The sequence below is a fragment of the Strigops habroptila genome, chromosome 2, assembly GCF_004027225.2.
Source record: "Strigops habroptila isolate Jane chromosome 2, bStrHab1.2.pri, whole genome shotgun sequence".
Taxonomy (NCBI): Eukaryota; Metazoa; Chordata; class Aves; order Psittaciformes; family Psittacidae; genus Strigops; species Strigops habroptila.
The window spans coordinates 21046635-21067259 of NC_044278.2; the positions used below are offsets into that span (position 1 = coordinate 21046635).

The window sequence follows — 20625 nt, forward strand, 5'->3', positions numbered from 1 at the left end:
GTTTCTCTTTTCATCTACAGGAGTGGCTGTTAAACATCTGGTATACTTTCCTCTGCTTTTGCTTTAGGCAAAGAAAGTTAGGCAGTTGACCTTAATACACTGATTAAATAAGTACTTGTTTTCTAAAACTGAGCTATGGGACCTCCCATTTTCTTCTGTAAACCTTTCAGTTCTGTGATTCTTTTTTATAGTTCCTCTTTGTTGTGGGGTTTTTTGTTTGTTTGGTGTTGGGGTTGTTTTAGTTTTTTTAATTGCTCTGTCCACTGGTTTCAGCTGTGGAAGTGCTGTAGTTAATGGGAGCTTGGAAGCTCGCTATAGGCAGCAGTCCTATCAAAATGATTCTGTCAAATGCTTACCTTCCCCCACTTAGCTTCAGTCACCTGAGGAAGGTAAGCTGGGAGCTGTACCCTGTGCTGAGTAGACCTTGTGGTGCAGAGGGCAGCCTGCCTCATAGGGTGACCAGGTTTGTAAAGCTAAGGAAGAACTGGCCAGGCCCTGTGACCTCTCCACATCTGTCTGCTTTTCTGACATTTTGTGACCAAGTTTCTGGAGAAATATCTGAGTTTGAGTGAACTTTGCTTTGAGTTGCTTTGCTCAGTTCTGTTTTTGTCCGGGGTGTGGGGGGGGAAATCAGGAAACTGCTAAAACTCAAACTGTGGGACATGGTCTGGCCGGCTTAGAGCAGTAGCTTCTCCCTATTCCTGTGCTACTGATGGGGTGACAAAACCTAGTAAGAGCGCCCTGTTTCATTTATCTGTATGTGGCATGTGCACTCAGATCACAGATTATAAAAAGAAACGTGACTGGTCAGGCATGCCTTCAACATTACAAGTGACCACTGTGCTACTGTGAAGGCTGAATCTTTATGCTGGGTCTTAAATGTTTAGAAATCTAATCCAAATGGTGTTGAAAGCATGGCTATGCATGCTGTTCCCACCACTGATTGCAGTAGGAGTAGGCTAGTGCAGCAGATCAGATGCCCAAAGGGCACTCTTCCAATGAGAAGGGAGAAGAAAACCATTTCAGAAAGTGTGGCAGAAATAGAGCTGGTTTAGTTTTATAAACATTTAGTCTGGATATTTTTTTCCATGGGGAGGGTATGAGAAGAAGAGGTAGAAGGAAGTTTCAAATTTAGAGTAAGAGTTTAATTAAAAACATTATAGAGAGCTTGTTACAACTCATTTAAAATATACATGAATAAGAATTTTTTTCCTATTTTTCTGATGAAAATATTGCTTTTGAATTTTCTGTGTTTCAGACGATGCTGACTATGGTTGGTGTTTTCACTTAGCTCTCATTAACTTGGATTTAACTGTCAGGTGGGCAGGACCTAAGAGAACAGGGATCCGAATTAAAAGAATAAATGGCCATAAAGCAAGCTTTGTAGTTAAGAGCTTTACATTGTATTGTATTAGAACAAATCCTGCCATAGCCGTAAATTCACATTTTCATTGATAAAGTCAGCTAATTACAATGTTAATGCACCACAGGAGGGATGCTGTCTTTTTAGATAAGGTACTTCAAAAGGATTTTATTATTATTGTTATTGCTATTAAAGAGCCTGCAGCATGCTTCCTTCTTAAATTTTCCTTTTCTGGGAAAGCCCTGAAGTGTGATTCTTTGCTTCTTTTCATGAGCACAATGCAATCTCACTTTCCAATAAATACACTTCTTTTTTTTTTTCTCCTTAGAAAAAGTACTAACAAAAGCATTACAAAATTTGTTGGACAGTTCATGTCCTGCCCTGCAGTAGTGTCCATGGGCTGGGGCTGTGGTGGTTTTTTGTTTGGTTTTAACACAAACAGCACCTGCTGATGCCTTTTGTTTATAAAGGTTTAAAAATATAAAGGAGTCTTTATTGTTTAAAGCTTCAATACTACTGGTTTGAATTGCTTCACTGTAAAGGCTTCTGCATTTTTGAGAAGACAAATGACCAAAGTCCCTTGGCTGAACAGTGTAAGAACAAGGCAGGGATATCTAGGTGGCCTGGGAAGACACTCTGCAACTGGCCACCTATCGCTTGAATAGCTATTAGAAGACAGACACAGGGCAGTCGGAGGCTAAGTTGCGCTTTTCAGTATGGATATCCATGGTGGTAACTTCCATGGTGACGGTAGTCATCTTGGTAACCTTCCTGGTATCCCTGGTGATAGCTATGGTAACCATACCCACCATACTCATCATCTGGGCACTGCATGCCGAGTGATTGCTGAATTGTCATTTCCTGTCGACGAAGCTGCATGGAATCAATCAGATCATACACAATCGCCATAGACCACATTGGAGAAGGATACCAGGATTTGACGTTTCCATCTTTCCCAACTAGAAGCATGGAGAAATATTCTGGGCTAATTTGGAAATAATTTCTAATGTCTTTCACCAAATTAGCTGGGATATCTTCTCGGTCTACAGTAGAGCTTCCTAGAAAGTAATCACAAAACCAGCATTGATATTTTGATTAGGCACTGATGATGTTTGTTAGCAACATGAGGTAGGATGCAGGCCAATAGTTGGCAATGTAAGATTTTGGTCATTTACAAGTTCAGGATTTCCTGCTTCCAAAATGAAACAGCTCCAGTGTAAACTAAAGATGTATTTTAACAGTTTTGTTCGGTTTAGTAAACTTGTCTTTATTCTGTAGGCTGAAGCTACTGAAGTGTAGCACACCTTTTTGTCACCCATCATGCATGCACCTTTTTGGCTTCTATGCAGCTTGGGTCACGGGTTCACGTAACACACAAGGCGTATGTGAAAAACAGTCTCAGTGAAAGAAATCACAAGAAATAAGTATGATAGCGTGAAGAATTACAGGATGAATTTGCTGGGCCATTTAAAATGGCAACACGTACAGAGTTGGCTTGGCAGCAGGACTCTTACAAAGTGGCACATGCCTTGCCTTACAAACTTGTTGAGGCTCTCTGAAGGAGGCCAGCAAGCTAGGACTAGCATGCTTCCGTATTACAGAGCAGTGAGAATGGGGATGGGATAAATCAGCTGTCTTTGTTCTTCCACTGATGGAGACAGTCGTTGGGCTTAAGTAGTAGCATTTGAAATGTACCCTGACAGTGAGATCTCCTAAGAATAGCTACCTGAAGTAGCCTTCAGAGAGCAAATAGAGTACTTACAGGGGGCTTATAAAAAAAAAAAAAAGAGAAAGGTTTTTTTTACCAGGACCTATAGAGACAGGACAAGGGGTAATGGTTTTAAACTGCAAGATGGTAGATTTAAATACAAGGAAGAGGTTTTTCAGGATGAGGGCGGTGCAACATGGGAACAGGTTGCCCAGAGAAGCTGTGTATGCCCCATCCCTCGAAGTGTTCAGGGCCAGGTTGGACATGGCTTAGAGCAACCTGATCTAGTGAAAGCTGTCACTGTCTATGGCAGCAGGGTTGGACTAGGTGATCTTTAAAAGGTCCTTTCCACCCCAAACCATTCTATGAAGATGAATGAGGGACCCATATAAGAGAATCTGCTGAGCTGGTGTTCCATTAGCCCTGCAAACTCTTGCACACGGAAGAGGCACAGACATCTCTTCATGTTTGACAGCAAGGCAGGCAGAGGAGTGTACTTGGGACTGTATGTTTAGGTGGGAGGTAAAGATGATATTTGGGCTTTTTGTGTCCTGAAGAAGTTATGTAATGTTTAGCACAGGAACACCAAGAAAGCTTTTTGTTTGCTTTTGTGTTGTCTTGTTACTTGAAAGAAACAAAACAAAAGAGGAAAACATAGTCATACCCATCCGTCTAAAGAAATTACAGCAAAGAAACTCTATGTAATGTCTGTCATGGGTAGTACTGAAGAAACTGGAAACAGTTACTTACCATTAATTGGGTACAACTCTAAGACACCTCCAATATCTTCTCCAAGTCCTAGCAATTTGAGTATAGTTATATGGCGCAGACCTGTGGAGGAAATGAAGGAGGTTTGGGGTCAGACCAGGTCTTTCTGCTCATTCTGGGGCAGATTTCAGTTTAATAAGTCAGGTCTGTGTACGCTAAGTTAGGACCCACTCACAGCCAGCCCTCTAGGTGGAAGAGTTACTGATTTCTGTGGAATCTCTGCCAGTCACATCACCTGTCCCAAACATGGGGATAAGCTAGTGTGTCAACTAAATGTGGTATCAGTTGCATAAAAGCTGTTGCTAGTGTCCCAAGGACACCAGCATTTGGTATGGTTCTGTAGAATAGGGATGCAAGCATCAGACACACTATTAAATTTGTAGAGGCCATTCCCCAAATTCAGAATGTTTCTGCACTGTTTTGTTCAAAGCTCTTACTTGTCATCTGCACAGCAACAAAGTATTTAGGGGCAATGTAACCTATCACAGTTAAATTCTAAATGACTGTAGGGAATAGCTTATTACAGGCATTCACTTCTTTCATTTGTTTGGGGCAGAGGCTTGGACTGTTACCTCTGCTTTGAAGAAAGGCCTTAGGGGCTGTAGAAGCTGGTTGTGTAACGTGAGTCTATCTACAAAATCTTTGATGTAACTGTTTTTACAACTTGGAGGTAAGACGCTTAGTTAAAACACCCAGTGAGGACAAATGCTTTAGGAACTCACTGGATCTCCTTCAAGCTGTCCCTAACAAAAGCTGGGGAGAATTAACTGTTTTGGTTACATTCCATTCTTCACGAAGCATTTTGCAGTGGTCCATGTCACAGTTTACTTCAGTAGTTACCAAGCGAGATGATGCTGATGCTTTGAATGAAAGCCAGGTGGTTATGAATAAACAGTGACACTGTGCAGATCTCCAGGCATAACTGAAATGTATTGAAACAGCAGCTTTGGAATGGGACCTGGTTTATTCTGTTGTAGGAGTCACGTCTAAGGCCCTGTATGGTATTTGCATTGCCAGGAACCTAAGTTAAGGAGTAAGTCTCTCTGGGCTTTGTAATGAAAAGGCAGAAGAGTGTTTCTGGATCTTGCTTGTAATTGCCTCCTGGAAGATCCCATCTCTCTCCACTGACTACGTAGTTGGCTCTTAAGTACCTAGTTAGGGGGCTGGGAGTGTCCTTGTTGGATACTATTTTTGCAGGTTTTGGCAATGAAGCAGGAAGGAAAAAGAACCAAAACAAACCAAACCAAAACCTAATGTCCATGCATCTCCCTGATACCTGACCTGGTTCTGAGCTGGGTGTAGAGAATCTGCCCTTCCCAAAGCATTGTACTTATGTGTTAATTTGCGCAGTAAGAAAAGATTATCGAGCTCCTGAAGCAGAAGCCTGGAGGGAAGCTTTGGAGTGCTAACCTTTTCTACGTTACACAAATGATTTCAGGGAACAATTTAGCTGTCTTAGCTGTCAGGGTATGTGCTGTACTACCTGCTTAGCACAATCTTTTCCATTTGGATGTGGAGTAGCTACAGCAAACTTTTCAATTGTCAGACTCCTCAGACTGTCTAGGTTCAGGCTTGAGCAAAGGAATACATTGCATCACCAGGAAGGATGTGGTTTTGGGGAGCAAGGGTATAATTTCTTTTGACTCACCAAAATTGCAGGCTTGTCCACTGAGAGCAGCAAGCTGCTGGGAATAAGCCCAGTCCTCATCACTGGGAGCAGAGATCACTACCAGCCGCCTTCTCCATCGGAACCTGGAAAGAGGAAAGAGTGTGACAGTGCACAGTGATAACATGTGACCAGAGTCCTGTCATCATTTTTGTTCTCTGTAGGCTGAAGTATGTCATTCCTCTCACAACTTCTAAGTAACAGCTGGATGGGAGATCTTCCCAGTTCTGTCCATCACTGGGAGAGGATGAAGCCTATTTTGAGTTTTACAGCTCTCAAACTGTCAAACATCTGCTGCTTCACTAAACAAACACTGCAAAGCTTATGATCTTTGCTCAAAGGCCCCTTCAGTAGTTACAATAATGCTGAGAAGTGTATATGCAAAAGAAAGAAAGATTACTGTAGAATTCCTCACTAAACATTTAGCTTTTACGTCATTCACCGCTGCTGGAACTGCACAGTTACTTTGCAGTCCAAGGCCTGTCTGAGAATTAGGGTGTATCTTCATTTCAGACGTAACTCATACTTCTGTGTAAATATTCACTGACCTCTTTTTCTTCTACACCACACTCACTCAAAATACCTCTAACATGGTTTTAAATCTGGGCTTGTTTGTGAGAGTGTGGTTGTGTGAGCCTGTGGCTATATGAGGCATGCATGGGGCAGTAAGATAAATCTTGGATATTTCTTTAATATCGAATGCCCCATCTAACCAAACTTTTGCACAAGGAGCACTTTCCCTTGTCCTCTCAAGGAAAGGCAATGCCATAAGGACATTTGAAACCTTGCAAAATTCTAACTACAGGGGGTTTTAATACCCTGCAAGAAACTCCTTTTTTGAATAAAGGTGCTTCTCCACTAAACCTAAATAAATCAGATTTATAGGAATTTGCAAAGCTGCAGGGATATTTTTGTATCAGGAAATGATCTTTTAAACGGATGCAGATGTTACTTTGTTGCAATAATAGCCTGCCTTTCTGCAGAACCAATTGAAGATCTCAAAATAAAGGCTAATGCAAAGGGTCAATTCTGTTCTATTTAAGAGAAGCAGAAAATATGGCGGACTTGCTCAAAGTCACAGAAGTTGCTGAAAGAGTGGGGGATGCTGATTTCTTTGTCTTGTTACTGATACTGCGTGTTTTTTTGTAATTAAAAAAGTAAGTCCTTGAAAAGCAAAGCTCCCCCATTTTAATCTTACTCCAGAGGAACAGCAAAGAGACATAGGTGTGTGTATATAGTTGTGTGAACAGGAGTAATAAGCATAAAGAATCATATACATGACATGAGGAAACGGGCGAAATCTCATGTTGTTGTTCTGAAAATAAGGAAAAAATCATCTTATGATATTTTGTATAGCAAAAGCACCTGGCTACTGGTCTAGCGGAAGATGTCCCTGCCTATGGCAGGGGGTTGGATCTTTAGGGTTGTTTCCAACCCAAACCATTCTGTGATTCTGTGAAACAATAACTGAGAATGTAAAAAGTGGATCATATGTTTTCCAGGGCATAAATCAGGATGGCATCATATCTGTGAAATGCTTTAAGATGCTCTTAATCACTTTATGGATTTTTGAGTATCTCCTTCGGAGATGCACAGAGCTGAGAAGGGTTGAAAGCCACTCAAGCTGTTCATCCCCCTGCACCAGGCAATCCCTATAATCAGTGTGCTTATTAGGGGCTACATCTTACTGAGAAATTAGTTCAGTTGGTCCTTCACAGCTGTTAGCTCAGCAACATGAATGTACACATTTATGCCTTATTTCTGATATGAGAAGCCACAGGCCAACAATTCTGTCGTGACAGATCTGCCAGACCCTTCCCTGTGTGCATCCTTTCTTCCTCTTCTACCTATTTTGTATCCCATTCTTGTTTGTGAGCCCAGAGAGTAGTGCAGCCAGTGTCTTGGTGTTACAGGGGGACTCCCCCCGCTCAAACTCAAGGATCTCTTGCAGATACATGTAGCTTTTAAGCAGTACTCTAGCCAGCTCTGGCTCTTGCGGTCTCCTTTCACTCCAGCCAGGCTTGTGAAGAACAATATTTGCATTATTGTAACTGACCTCCCCAATGAGCAACACCAGGGAGATGATGCCAAGACTCCTGTTCAGCTGGGAACATAATCTTGGACAAAGCTGGAAGGAATCTTGCTGGGAATCTGACCAGTTAACACGGCTAGTGAAGTCCACCCAGTATTTAAAGCTTGATGCTCCTTGCTCAGATGACAAATGCACTCTGTGCAGCAGCAGATGTGTTTAAAGATGCAACATTCTGCATTTTTCCTGCCTGTGTTTCTAATGTGTGTTTATTACTAGGGCAGATTCCAGGAAAAGGAGGATTTGGGGCCTGTCACTTTCCAGCATACAAGCTCTTTCTTGTGTTGGTCAGCTGTTTCTAAACTGTGGTTCTTCTTGATGGTCTTTCGGATGAATCACTGAGACCTAAACAGGAGGTGGTGTGGTGGGTTGGGTGGTTCTTGTTAAAGGTTCTCTTTGTGTTGAAATGGCCATTGAATTTTAAAATGTTTATGAACCAAGAGCCTATTCATTTACCTGTTGCTTCTTTCCTCCTCAAGTTATAATCCATCACACCGCCTCAGTTATTTTTATACCTATTTGACATTTGACAGTGTATTCCCATGGATTCTGATAGTAGGTGAGGAGGATGCAGTAGTAACAGGTAAAACCTAGAGTGATAGAGTAGCCCTCATTTCCCATAAATTATCCTGCGATAGGGAGATCTATAGCTGCACAGGTCTTCTGTGGATCTGAATTCCCACAGTCCAGACATGTTTGTTGCCTGGAATTCAGGTCTCGCAGGTAGAGCAGTAACACAGCATATAGCAATTGCATAAGCAAAACTGTCTTTCTGCAGAAGGTCTCTCAAACATTTTTCAAAAGACTTGTGCAAGACCTTTAATAATATGTATGACTAATACTGGCAAAGACCAACTGTTATCTCCAGTAGGATAAGAAGGAAGTTACAGAGAATTAATTACTGATTCGAGCTACATGGAAAGGATTAGAATGGGATTAATGAGATTGTGACAGTTGATAATTGAAACACATAAACACTGTGCTTCATGCATTTAAAACACTGAGCTAACATCTGTGAATTAATCCTTATTTGCTCTTCTAATGCAAGTCAGTGTTATTTTCTCCATGTCATTATGGGGGAACTGAGGTACAGAAAATTAATGTCCAAAGAATGTGCAGTCAGGAAGCGCAGCATGCGTCCTGACTTCCAGTGCTCTATACAAGACTGCATTCAGGTATGGCTACATCTCTGCATTTGCTAAGCCCTCTAAGTACTGAGAAATCTATATTAAAAAGTCACAGAAATAGTTGGGTGGGTATTTTTGCAATAAGACAATACTCATTAGAACTAGCAGCAGATAAGAACAGAAGGTAATACCTGGATAAGAAGCTCTCAAGGGATTGCTTCTTATCTTCTTTGCAGACAATGCCCTCTTTTTTCTGTCTTTCCATGTCTTTAATTCGTGATTGGAAGGTGTCAATCAAATCAAACACAGATTTCATTGCTATAGGTACTTCATAATATTGCTGTAAGAAGAAAGAACAAATGGATGAAAGAATGCACATACTGGGAGTCTTTCTGCATGTATCACAGCACTGTAGGATATATAGAGATCCAAGTATTCCTATTTACACACACGTAACAAGACCTAAAACAGATTAGAAAGCATGGAAAATAGTATTGGTTGTGCAGTCAGATTGCTCTTTGGAAATGACATATATTCAGTATTTTCTCAATGTGATAAGGCCAGGCCATTGCAGGCAACAAACTGTCATTATGCTCTTTTGTAAGCCCATTCAACAAGAGCATTGGCCGATGCAATATGCTGTCATCCTGATGAGCAGTCAAACTGTGTGTTTTAGAATAACAGGTACTACAATAAAACCCCTGCCTGTGGGAGGTCCAGCTAAGACACTAGCAGAAACCCACAATTCCTGAAATCCCCTAATTGCAGAAATCAAAGATAACTACCTAATTCCTGAAAAATTCTCTTACTGCCCTTCTTCTTGTCCTTCAGCAATGACCAAGTCCTGCATCAGTCTCTTACGTGCCTCACACACAAGCCTGTAGTGTAATTTCCTAAGTTTTTCATTTTTTTTCCTGTTTTTCCAATGCCTTTTCTTTCAAAGAGTTGGAAACCTCACCTTGACCTTCATATCAGTGTCTGTCAGCACCATGAAGAAATCGTTGTAGGTCATCCCATACTCTTTCCTCAACTCACTGATGAGCTGCTGGTCCACGAGATCTTCATCCTCTATCACTTTCATGGGCTTTTCGTTATCTTAATGTGAGACAAAGGAGAAATAAAAATAGTCATGGAATCACACAGCACTCTGCTTTTAATTTCACCTTGAAAGAAAGGGGAAAATTCATTTCCCAAAGTCTTCTTGTAGCTGCACAGGCACGATATTAAAAAAACATCAATATGGTGCTATGGCTTTTATCTGTCCAGTTTTCAGTCTTAGTATTTTTTGAAACAGTCTATCCTGGGGCATGTACACTTCAGTATTCAACTTTTCTACTTGATTTTGAAAAATCTTGGTTGCCTGCTCTTTCCTGGAAAGATCTTTTAGATTTTTTTGTTTGTTTGTTTTCAATATGCTTATGCGTATACATGCATTTACTAGTCATTTCACCAGCTCTTGAAATGCAGCCATTTCTGGAATAGAAAATAGAAACAATGTAGGATAGCGGCAGTAAGGCACCATATCCAAATGAAACAGCATAGAGAATTTGGGCCAGTAAAACATAAATAGAACAGCTTGAGGTTCCTTTCTTCCCCTGGAACCAGGGTCTATCAGGTCCAAGTCCTGAAAAATGTTTCAGGAGAGAAAAGCAAGCCACAAATGCTGGCTTGCCTTTCAAACTTGAAGTAATTTGTAGGGAGAAAAAAAGAAGTTAATCTAATTGCCTCTTTTCAATTCACTACTTGTCCCTGACCTCCACTTCATAAAGAAGGAGCATGAAGATCATCATGAAGAGCAGTGGAAGTCGAGACTGTCTGCTGCTACCTGCAGAGTCCTTACTCTCTTTGCTTTTTCTAGAAAGGTCACTGAAAAAGTGCAGAGACCTTTCTCCATACTTCTTTAGCAGCTAGACAGGCTGGGAAAATGAGCTACTCCTTAGAAATAATTCAGATAAGGCTGCAAAGGAGTTCAGTAGTTTGTTGTAGCAGTACAGTGGCCTAATAGATTAGGTATTGGCTTTGACTGTAGAGTAGGTAGCCTGGGGCTGGCGTTTAGTTGACTAACGCCCTGTTCCCATGAGTTGGGGAAAAGATCACATGGCTAACCTGGGGTGAAGAGAAGCCGTCTGCAGTGACACTCAGCTTTTGTGTCATTACAGTGTGAAACTGGGAAATGCTCTTTGCTTTCAGTATGAGCTAATAGTGTTAATGAGCTCTCTTTTATTTGCTACTTTTAAATGTGTTTGAAATTGTGGACTTTTCTATTGTTGTCATTTGTATTTTAGTCCAAAGATGCGGCACTACAAGTAGACCTCATCATGCTGGGTGCTCAGGCTTCTCATAGCTTAAATACTGTAAACAAATTGTTTCTTAGGAGCTTTTGATGCCTCAGGTGCTGAAGGAGAGTGAGCCATGAAAAGGTCATGCAAGCAGGAAGGGTAGAGGAGAAGGGGGGGTAAATAGAAAGATGTTTGTGTTAAACTTTTTAAAAAGCTCAGAATTTGGTGTTTTGTTAAAAAAATGTAAGGTGAACTTCATGTAAGGTTTAAGTTATACCCTTCTAAGTCTTCTGCTTTGCTCCAAGAAGTTAATTTCTCCTGTGAGAATTCAGCTGTTATATACAGTTGTGTGGTTTGGGGAAGGTTTGGGTATAGATTAAGTTTGGAACAGGCTGAAAGAGTATGGTCTATGTCAGAGTGAATATCTGCTTAGTAGCCAGACTGGAGCTAAATATAATCCTAAACAGTCCACTGGCAGGCAGATGGATCTTGGTACACAAAAAGTGACCTTGAGTAACCTTGGCTTGATGTGGAAAATCCTGTGCCGCTCCTGATTTGTCAAAGAGGTGCACAAATGGACAGTCTGACAGGATTTGTGACTGACTGTCATTCAGGGACACAAGACTCCTGATCCCTGCTAGGTGCTCTCCCTCTGACTGTAGTAGAGGCATGGCTGGAAGCCAGACAGAAATCTGGGATTTTCTGGCCTGTTGTATGCCAGACCTGAAATATCCAGGAGCTGGTGTGGTCCTGAGCTTTCTGTTCCAGCACACCTCTTCCCAGCGTCTGGTAAAACCGGATGAACTTCCAGAGGAAAGATGTGGTGGACTTATAAGCAAAACTAGCAACTTTTATACTATTTCTATGCCTTCAACCCGTGAAGCATTCACGGTAGTGTTAACCTTTAGATGCAGACAGCAATGAGATTGTTTACATGATTCCAGAGACACCTAAGCTTAAGTGGTTTGCTGGACGGGGACTGAAGTCTGCCCAGATCCTACTGTTATGAAAAGAAAGGTTCTCACTGGCTTTGGTGGGTGCTTCCCTGGACCTGAACATTGACACCAGTTGTTTCAAAGCTACCTAAGAGATAGATGCCCAGTGTCACACATCTATATAGGAACTCTGTATGTAAAGAAGGTGATACTAAATATGGCTGAATGAGCTACTTTGCAAATCCTGCGGAGTCTGATTTAAAGTCCAAAACTTCTGGCTTCAATGAAATGAACCTCTTTGCAATAGCCAGCAATAAGCAGTCACACTGATGCATATCTAGCTTTATGGGTAAAGAGAGCCAGCAGGACTTTGAATGGTAAACCTTGTAATATCAGGTACGCTGATGCAAATTTGCAAGGTTGTCCCTACCTAAAGTCTATGATTGAAATCTTCTAAATTAATATCTATTTACCAGCACAAAGGGGAAAATGCACCTGGACCTCCACTTGCTGTGGAGGAGAATGCTCACTTTGTGGACACCAAAATTAGCTCTTAAGCCTAGGACAGCTGATCCTGGGAGGGAAGGGAACTCACAGCAAGGGGTCTAACTGGCATGCGTCTCTCTGGACTGGGTTTAGCCAGTGCATGCCCCTGAAAAATGAAGCTTTTACCATGATATTGTGAGGAGTGCAAAGGCAAGAGAAAATGTTATATGGCAGAGTGGGGAGATAATGATATTGAACTTCAAACCAGAATTAATTTGCGCCAAGTTTTGAATATAATCTTAAACAGTTCGCTTCAGCATTTCCTGCTCCCAATCCCCTCTCCTTCATGACAACAGCCAGTTCCTTTAAGCAGTGTTTAAATTGTGCTAGCCAGTATCTAGCCATCCACGGCTGATGTCTTATAAAAAGCAAGGGCAGGGGGCATCATAATAGGGTAGCCATTGAGTTAGATAGTCACGATGGTATTCAACATATTGGTAGACCTGAGCCTAATTTCTTTCTGTCCCATGCCCTCATCACGTTTTTCTGCCTTTTCACTGTTTCGCTGTTTTACTGGCTTTAACAATTCCCACAAAGAAAGCTGCAGGTGCTCAATTTACATCACTGGAAGCCTAAACATGGAAAATACCAGAGACACTTACGTAAATACAAAAGGGAGGTAGTTAGCGTGGAAGGAGGAGGAATAGGTTTGAAAGTACAACTGAACCACAACAAATGATCTTGCTTAGATCTTGACCCAGGCTGGGGAGATTTCTCCCTTTGCTGTCTGTATTGTGCCCACAAGACGGAAAGAAATTATTAAAAAAAAAAAAGAACCTAGCTGGAAGTGGTCAATTTTCATGCTGCTGTTGTTCATGGTGCCAAAAATTGTAATCACTGAGATCTTCCTCGTTGCCATCTTGCAGAAGCTCTCCAGATACTCGTCTCGCTGCTGCACATACATGGTGTTGTCCGCCTTAGGTGTCGTGATCAGCTGGTTGGTGGCAGAGAAAAAAGAGCTTGTTTAGTGTAAGGAATGAAGCAGATGACTATTTTACTGAAGGAGAACTAGTCACTGTCTGCAAACTGTGCTTTCTTTTCCATAGAGCTCTTGACAGCTCTGTAGCCTTATTTTATTTATTTGTGTCTGGAGTGTACATTTAGGCCTGACTGACCCAAGGGTCTTTAAACAGCAGCAGGAAAACTTTAGGAAGCATGGCCAGCTGGTGGCACAAGCTCCTTCCACGCCTCTCCACAGTGCTGGTAGAAGAATGGCACTGGATTTTACAGAAAACCATGTACTCTTCTGTTATCCCTTGCCCTGCCAGTCATGCCAGGTCTCCCCAACAGCCCTTTCAGTGGTGCCATGAATCTAGGATTGCCTCTGCTCACTGACAGCGGGAGCACTGGGAACATGGCAGCAATATCCAGCAGAAGGTGAAGAGGAGTGCCTCAGCTCTTGCAATGTAATCATTCTAACTGGCAGCACTGAACTGCAATCAAGCCCCTGCCAGTGATTCCCCAAACACAAGGGGAGTTGGAATCCAGATCCAAATTTTGTGATTTAAGGCCATGAATAATCACCAGAATCCTTCAATTGCAGACTTACGCTTTATTCTGTAACAGGTTTAATCCTTTTCTAGCTGCCTTCTTTAAGTCTGTAGGGCCTGGAGGCTAGTTTTTATGATATACTCCTTTAAATCCAGTTCATCAATTTACTGAAATGTAAGAGGCATTTCTGGGCTTATAAGATCTGACGCTCATTTATGCAAAGACCCCCTGGCATGGCTGCAGCATTGGAACATGAAGGTGAATGAAAGTCAGACACAAAGAGGATTTCATTTCTGGGCCATAACATGTAACACGTTGCTTTTAAATTGCATAGAAATGCTTCAAATGAAAAAAGGATCATGAGAAGGATTTGAGGACTGAGATCAAAACCAGACCATTGTTTTTGTCCTCCCTAGTTTTGGAGGCCATAAGCAGGAACACACAATCAAGTCTGAATCTGATCTACTTCATCAAACCTTGTAGAACAAAGCAGGGAATATTTAAGAGTCAAAGCAAACTTCAAATCAAAGCATTGTGCCAGGACTGTTTCAGTCCAGGCACTACATACACTGTATCTGTCTGTATTTGCATGCATGTGTGTATATGTGAATGTGCATATATATACACGTGGGTATAAATAGAGTCTTATATATAAACTGTCAGTCAGCATTTCATCACCACAGAGAAATAAACCAAGAACCCAAATTCATTAAGCCAAGATTTCTTCACTAGTAAGAGTGCAGTGAAAGCCCCACTGTAGAGAGGTGGGGCTGCAGGACTCAAGACCAAACTTTTTTTTTTAGTTTCTGCAGCTGGGTCCTATATTTGTCATTAATTGAAATTGACCCAGAATAGCCTTCAAAATTCTGGATGTTTGGAATTCACACTGAAATCTGCAATCTGAAATCCTTAGTGATATGTAGGACTTAAAAACCCATGTCCCTCTCAAAAGACTTTTGGGAGAGGACTGAAACAGTGTCCTTTGGAGCCAGCCTATTAAAGCAGCTGAAAGACAAAAGTATAGCAAAGCAATGGGGAATTCAGGCAGAGCCACTTCTGCAGCAGTGTGGGCTATTTCTCTAGAGAGGGAGTTTGAAGGCTCATGAATGACAAGAGTTCATCTAGCTGAAAGGACTGACCTTATGTGAACAGAACATTTTGATAGGAAGGGATGCAAATAGGCATGTGTGTATATTCAAAGAAGCTTGAGAAGTTGTTTTCCACGTGCTGTGCATGGTGAAGCAATAGCAGAGATCAGTCACTCTTTTTACCAATGACTGACTAAAACTTATTCTTCAAGAAACTTAGAGCAAGAAGGCTGAGGATGGTATTAGATACTGGAAAAATGAAGCGCAGCATGGCATAATCATTTGTCTTCGGTGAGTTTTGGCCTGACAACCTGAGATTGTGCAACTCTTTTTCTTGGAGATCCAGCTGAGAGGTAGCCTAGTACCAGAAGGTTCAAATTTCAGACCATCCTTTAAGTTGCCAGGACTAGGTTGCTGCAATGAATTAGCAGCCTGACATCTGTGAACTCCGCTTTTGGCTCCTTTTTCAAATTTGTTTTTATTTGTCTTGATGCTACACATATTCTTGGAAACCACAATGTTGAGATATGTGACCAAATTTCAAAGATCCCAAACTTCTGTGCAGTTTCTCTCTCTGAGTTTTTGATTTGTCTAAGTATTAATCAACAAGTAACTTACAGGCATTATTTGCAAAATTCAGTCAAGTTCAAATTTCTCAAAGAGATGACTTTTCTCCAACATGACTGCTAGCTCTGCACATCCCCTACAGCTGGAAGAATGGGGGTGCGGAGAAGGAAGTTGCCCTCTGCTCAGGACTGTGAATCATCAGCAGAATGATTAATTAGATCCCAGTAGTTGAAATCTTAGCTATTTGTATTGGAATATGGGCATGAAAGTAAAAGCTATGTTTGTGACACTGACTGTTGGACAATAACTGTGAAACAGGCCAGCTGGCAGTGGAGTAATTGCAAGAAACCAGCTCCCACAATAATATTTTTAAAGAACTGTTTTTCAAAGTGTGCCTTTCAGGGTATGTGCCATCTGCCAGAAAAACATTTGTACTTCAGTTAAAATGGTTTCCTGTCCCAGGTGAAGTGGTGTTTTAGGTAAGTTGTTGGGAAAACATACAACACTATTAAACCCTGGGACAAGTAACTCCAGACCACGCAGAGTTTCTCAGACTTGAAAACTTACCATAGTGTTATAGTTAATAAAAACAGCAGGACAAAAAACCAAACCAAAATGAAGTTTGCACAGGATCTCTGAAGATGTCTAGGAGATTTGAATGCCAAGTTCCCATCAGGAAGAATAGCAAATATAACAATCCTACCTCAGGGCATCTCATCATATGCCTTTGTGCATATCCTCAGTCAGACATGCTCTAGTACTGCCAAGCCATCTGGCTCGCTTCCAGTTTTAGGGCACCAGCACCAATATAAAACAGGTATGCCAGCTGGAGGGACATGCTGAGCATTGAGATGTGGTAACATTGGCAAGTAACCCAAAGCAATGAGTGGATGTAATCCACACTGGGCCCTTGTTTTGCCAATCATTACTAATAATCATAATCTCACAGATCCTGAAATGTACATACCCACTGGAACAAAACAATCTGATGGCTATATCAGATGGCTCATGGAAGTGACTAGGAAGAGGTTTTAGCCTAATTTCTGACTGACTGATGTTCATACAGCATGTAGGATTTCCAACATGAGTCTGCAAAGCCTTCCCTGTTGGAAATAATTGTTTGAGTCTAGAAATTTTACCTCTTAAATGAAAGCACAATAAAAGAATAATACAAAACCACCATAAGCGTTCTGTTCCACGTATCCTTACTAGGAGGGAGATATGACTTCATTTAGGTAATAAGATTCGGATGAATGAGTTACTTACAATGAGCCGCCTTTTGCCTTCAAAATATTCCAGGAGGTCAGTCACCGATTTCCTGGGAGGCTGTAGGAAAGGCTTCTTGTTGAGCTTGGGGAAATCCTCATTCTCAGTCCTGCTCCCTTTCTTGTTCTTCTTGCTACGATCTTTGTCCTGCTTGCTCTTTTTCTCAGCTTTGTCCTTCTTGGACTGTTTATCACTCTTCTGCAGCTTGTCAGGTCTGTCCTTCTTCTTCTTCTTCTCAGGTTTATCCATTCGCTCATGCTTCTTTGATTCTTTTCCTTTCTTTGGGGGAATATTTCCCACTGTAAACTGTTCCTCTAAATGGGAACTAGAAGGCTTGCTTGGGTCATATTTATCTTCATATTCATTGTTCAGTATCTTTTCTTGGGCCTTCTTTTTTGGTGGTTTAGTCTTAGTTGGTTTGTGTTGCCCTGGTGTGACATTCAGGTCCCTGTGGTTATAGTCCTTTCTGTCAGTTCGATTATCTTTAAATCTACCCACGTTTACCTTTGTATAGTGCACTGAGGGAGCTGTTGGGACTTCTGTGAAACTGTCGTAGCGGGCAGCTTTGCCTGGTTTCCGGGTGGTTGCCGGGTGCTTCTCTGGGTGGCCACGCTGCCGATCCCTGCGGTTTGCCTTCCACACAGGAGGGTAGAAATCCTCAGAGGCTGTGACTCGAGGTGTGGTGGTATCAGGGGCTACTGGAAGCCTGTGGTACTCTGTGGTGGAATGTGACTTTGTGGTCCAGGTCCTCTGTGTCGTGGGGAGGGGTGTAGTTGTTGTTGTAGACCGGCTTGCTGTTGCCACTGTGCGGGTGGTGGCACGGGTAGGTGTGGTGGTGGGAGGGAGGGTCGTGGTTCTTACTGTAGGCAGAGGAGTGGCCACTGTGGTTGTCATTGGTTTCCTCACCATTTTGGTCCTTGTTGGCTGATTATTGCTCTTCCTTGGCTCCTCTTTCCTTGCTGACACCTGGACATGTCCACCACCGGGGGTAGGCTGGGTGCTGCCCCCGTTATTGCTTTCCTCAACCACTTGTCCCTCTACCCCTGCTGCTTTGCAAGTCTGGATGAAGCCCTTCTGCCTCATCTTCTCAATTTTTCTGATGGGGCTCTGATCAATGACTTCGTACATGGCCTCCAGCCTGACAGGATAAGGGTATCTTTCCTCCACCTGCAGAGTTTTCTTCAACAGCACCATGCCGAATTTCCCCTTCTCCAGTTTCAGAAAGCTCATGAGCTTAGGGATGAGGGCAGGATCTAGTGGCTGCTCCAGGATTTTTCCTTCGTTGGTTATCCTTCTGACTTTTCCTCCTTCTTCCCCTTCTTCATGGAACAAGACAATCTGCTGGATGTGCCTCTCAGCCAGTTCACAGTAAACGTCATTTTTCAGCAGGCTCATCATGAGCCGGTAGTAGCCCTCAGAGGCATGGGGGGCAGAAATGACCCACACCCGATTTTTCCCAGCAAAGCTGGCCAGGACATTAGGGGAACTTGACCCTGAAGGGAAACGTGCCACCCATGACTGTGAGGCAGGGGATATCCCTTCGTCCTTAATCATCTCAGACTTGGAGTATTTGGCTGCAGCTGTGAGTCTCTGTACCCACCTTGTTCTGGTCCCCATGCCCCTGGCCTGGGAACGTGCTTCCCCTTGCAGGAGATTGGCAGGTGCCTTTGGAGGTCCTGAGGAATCCCTCTTGGTGACAGGGTGTCGGGGATTTGTGCTTGAATCCATCAGGGATGCTCCAGACCTTTTCAGGAGGCTGCTTGGAGCCCTGTAAACCAGGGGCGCTTTTCTGACTCCATGGCTCCCTCTCTCCACTAGCCTTTCTGTCTTCTCGGAGCTGCACACTAGCCATGCTGCCCACAGCAGGGCTAAGCTGAGAGCTGGCCTCCAGTTCATTGTGCAATCTGCTTGAGGGGAGGAGGAGAAAGAGAAAAAGCTAGATGTTAACAGTGGGATGATATCTTGGGCAAGTGATGAAAAAAGCAAAGCATAGGCTGGTGAGATTTTGTGATTTAAAAGTGCTGATTACACCTCAGTCCCACCTTGGTGGCTTTGTACAGTTTAGAGTTATTTTTGGAAATGCACAAAATGGATCATTTTATGCAAAAATGAGATCATCTGTCTGTAACATGACTCTGTCTATCCAAAAGGACACTGTGATCTGCATCCTTCTCTCCGTCTCTCTCACGCTCTCACATACACTCATGCAAACACGCACAGAGAAGGGGTCCGGTACGTAGAGCAGAAAGCCAAGAATTTGACTTGAGACTTACACTCTCAGGGAAGTTCCCCTTCCAGAGATGAGGTTTCACGTCTTTTTCCTTTAAAAGGAGACCAATGCCATACAGCTTTGCTGCTGTGATTTATCTTTACACAGCCCAACAGGTCCCAGAGCCTGCCCGTCTCCCCGTGTATCTTTTAACTTCCTTTTCTCTTCACCTTCTTGACAAATGGGATGAGGTTAGCAGAAATTTCCTTTGGGGTCTTCGCTTCTCCATTTACCTGCAAGTCTGGCTTTTTGCTGTACTTGTTACCCACACAGTCAGGGATTTCATTTAAGAAATGGGAACTCCTGGCTGCTCCGAGTCTGTCTCTTTTAAACTTCCCAAGCCTCCTTCTCACTCCTTGTTTCCTCAGTCCCGTTTAGCTCCTTTGTTTCCAGAGAGGAAATCACCAGCATTAATATATTTTCCAGGCTGAAGGAAAAACACAGGAATGTGATGCTGAAAAAAAAGAGAATGCTTCCCTTTCCCCTTTCTCCACACTTCGACAAAAGCAAATGGTAAAAGACTCGTCTTTTTCCCTTCTTGTCTGTCTGCGGTCCCAGAAATGTCAGGGTAACCCCAGCCTTGCTCCGACCCAGCCTCAGACAACAGTGGCCACTGGAAATGGGGGAAACTTCACTCAGGATTTAACAGCTCAGCAGAACCCGCCTCCTCCCCACTCCGACACAGGGAGGGAGGAGGAAGGCTCTGGGAGCTGAAACACTGCACAGCATCACAGAGCACTTCAGAGAGGGTGACTCCAGCCTTAACTCTTTCCTTCACGTGTCCCAGCTCTCTGACGCTCCCCAACCTCGGCTTTCTCTTTCCTCCCATTAAACTGACACTGTATGGATAAAAAAATAGTCCTATGAGAAGTGTGTTTCTGCATCACTGTCAATAACAACACTGGTGTTTAAGAGTTATTATTTTTTAATAATAATTGGTTTTGCCTCCTATTCCCCTTTTCCTTGTTTGCTCTCTGGGAGTTCTCCAGTGAAATCCAATTTCTCTTCACTTTCCAATCAATTTCTCTTTCAGGTCCTCATGTATGTCAGTATAGTCTTTTCTGCAAATATCATATGGGCATGGCTTTTTGTTAATTTGAAGTTTTTAAGAAGATCAGGATTTTTATTATTGTACTAAAATTAGATCTGTATGTATTTCCCATGAATGTGCACTACCAGTGGAAGAAAAAAGAGAAAAGGTGCAAACATAGCTACAGAGACCTGGGTAAAGAGAGGGTCGTGTCCTCTGCTGTCTCTTCGTGTTGTAAATGACACCATTCTATTGAGCTGACGTAAACTGGCACAGCTATGCTGCCAGCACCTGGTCTTTAGCCGATTGACACTGGCTTCAGTGTGTCATGCACCTTCAGTGTAAAACACCACTTAATTGTAGTTGATGGGTAATACCTAAAAACATCCAAGACCTTAGTATGACTTGTACTGTATTTCACTTATTTACAGAG

At 42.5% G+C, this 20625-nt stretch overlaps 1 protein-coding gene across 3 annotated transcripts; it reads right to left on the minus strand.

Annotated features, from left to right (window-relative positions):
* Nucleotides 1-1380: 1380 nt before the first annotated feature.
* On the minus strand, nucleotides 1381-19814 carry CCDC80 (coiled-coil domain containing 80). Of its 3 annotated transcripts, none has more exons than XM_030477783.1 (8): nucleotides 19167-19814; nucleotides 16894-18797; nucleotides 13259-13415; nucleotides 9680-9816; nucleotides 8913-9061; nucleotides 5488-5591; nucleotides 3822-3902; nucleotides 1381-2421 (listed from the first exon to the last, which is right to left on the minus strand). In XM_030477783.1, exons 2-8 carry the CDS (start codon nucleotides 18787-18789, stop codon nucleotides 2075-2077), a joined length of 2871 nt encoding a protein of 956 aa, XP_030333643.1. In that variant the 5' UTR covers nucleotides 18790-18797; nucleotides 19167-19814; the 3' UTR covers nucleotides 1381-2074. The 3 variants fall into 3 exon arrangements, with proteins under 3 accessions (XP_030333643.1, XP_030333644.1, XP_030333645.1); XM_030477784.1 differs by having other exon boundaries at nucleotides 16894-18800; XM_030477785.1 differs by having other exon boundaries at nucleotides 16894-18829.
* Nucleotides 19815-20625: the final 811 nt, after the last annotated feature.

Coding starts and splice junctions, on each gene's coding strand:
- CCDC80 (XM_030477783.1), bottom strand. CDS start 18,789: ATGAACTGGAGGCCAGCTCTCAGCTTAGCCCTGCTGTGGGCAGCATGG. Junction 3,903..5,487: donor TGGACAAGCCTGCAATTTTG/GTGAGTCAAAAG, acceptor TTTCCTCCACAG/GTCTGCGCCATATAACTATA. Junction 2,422..3,821: donor AGAGTTGTACCCAATTAATG/GTAAGTAACTGT, acceptor ATTACTTTCTAG/GAAGCTCTACTGTAGACCGA.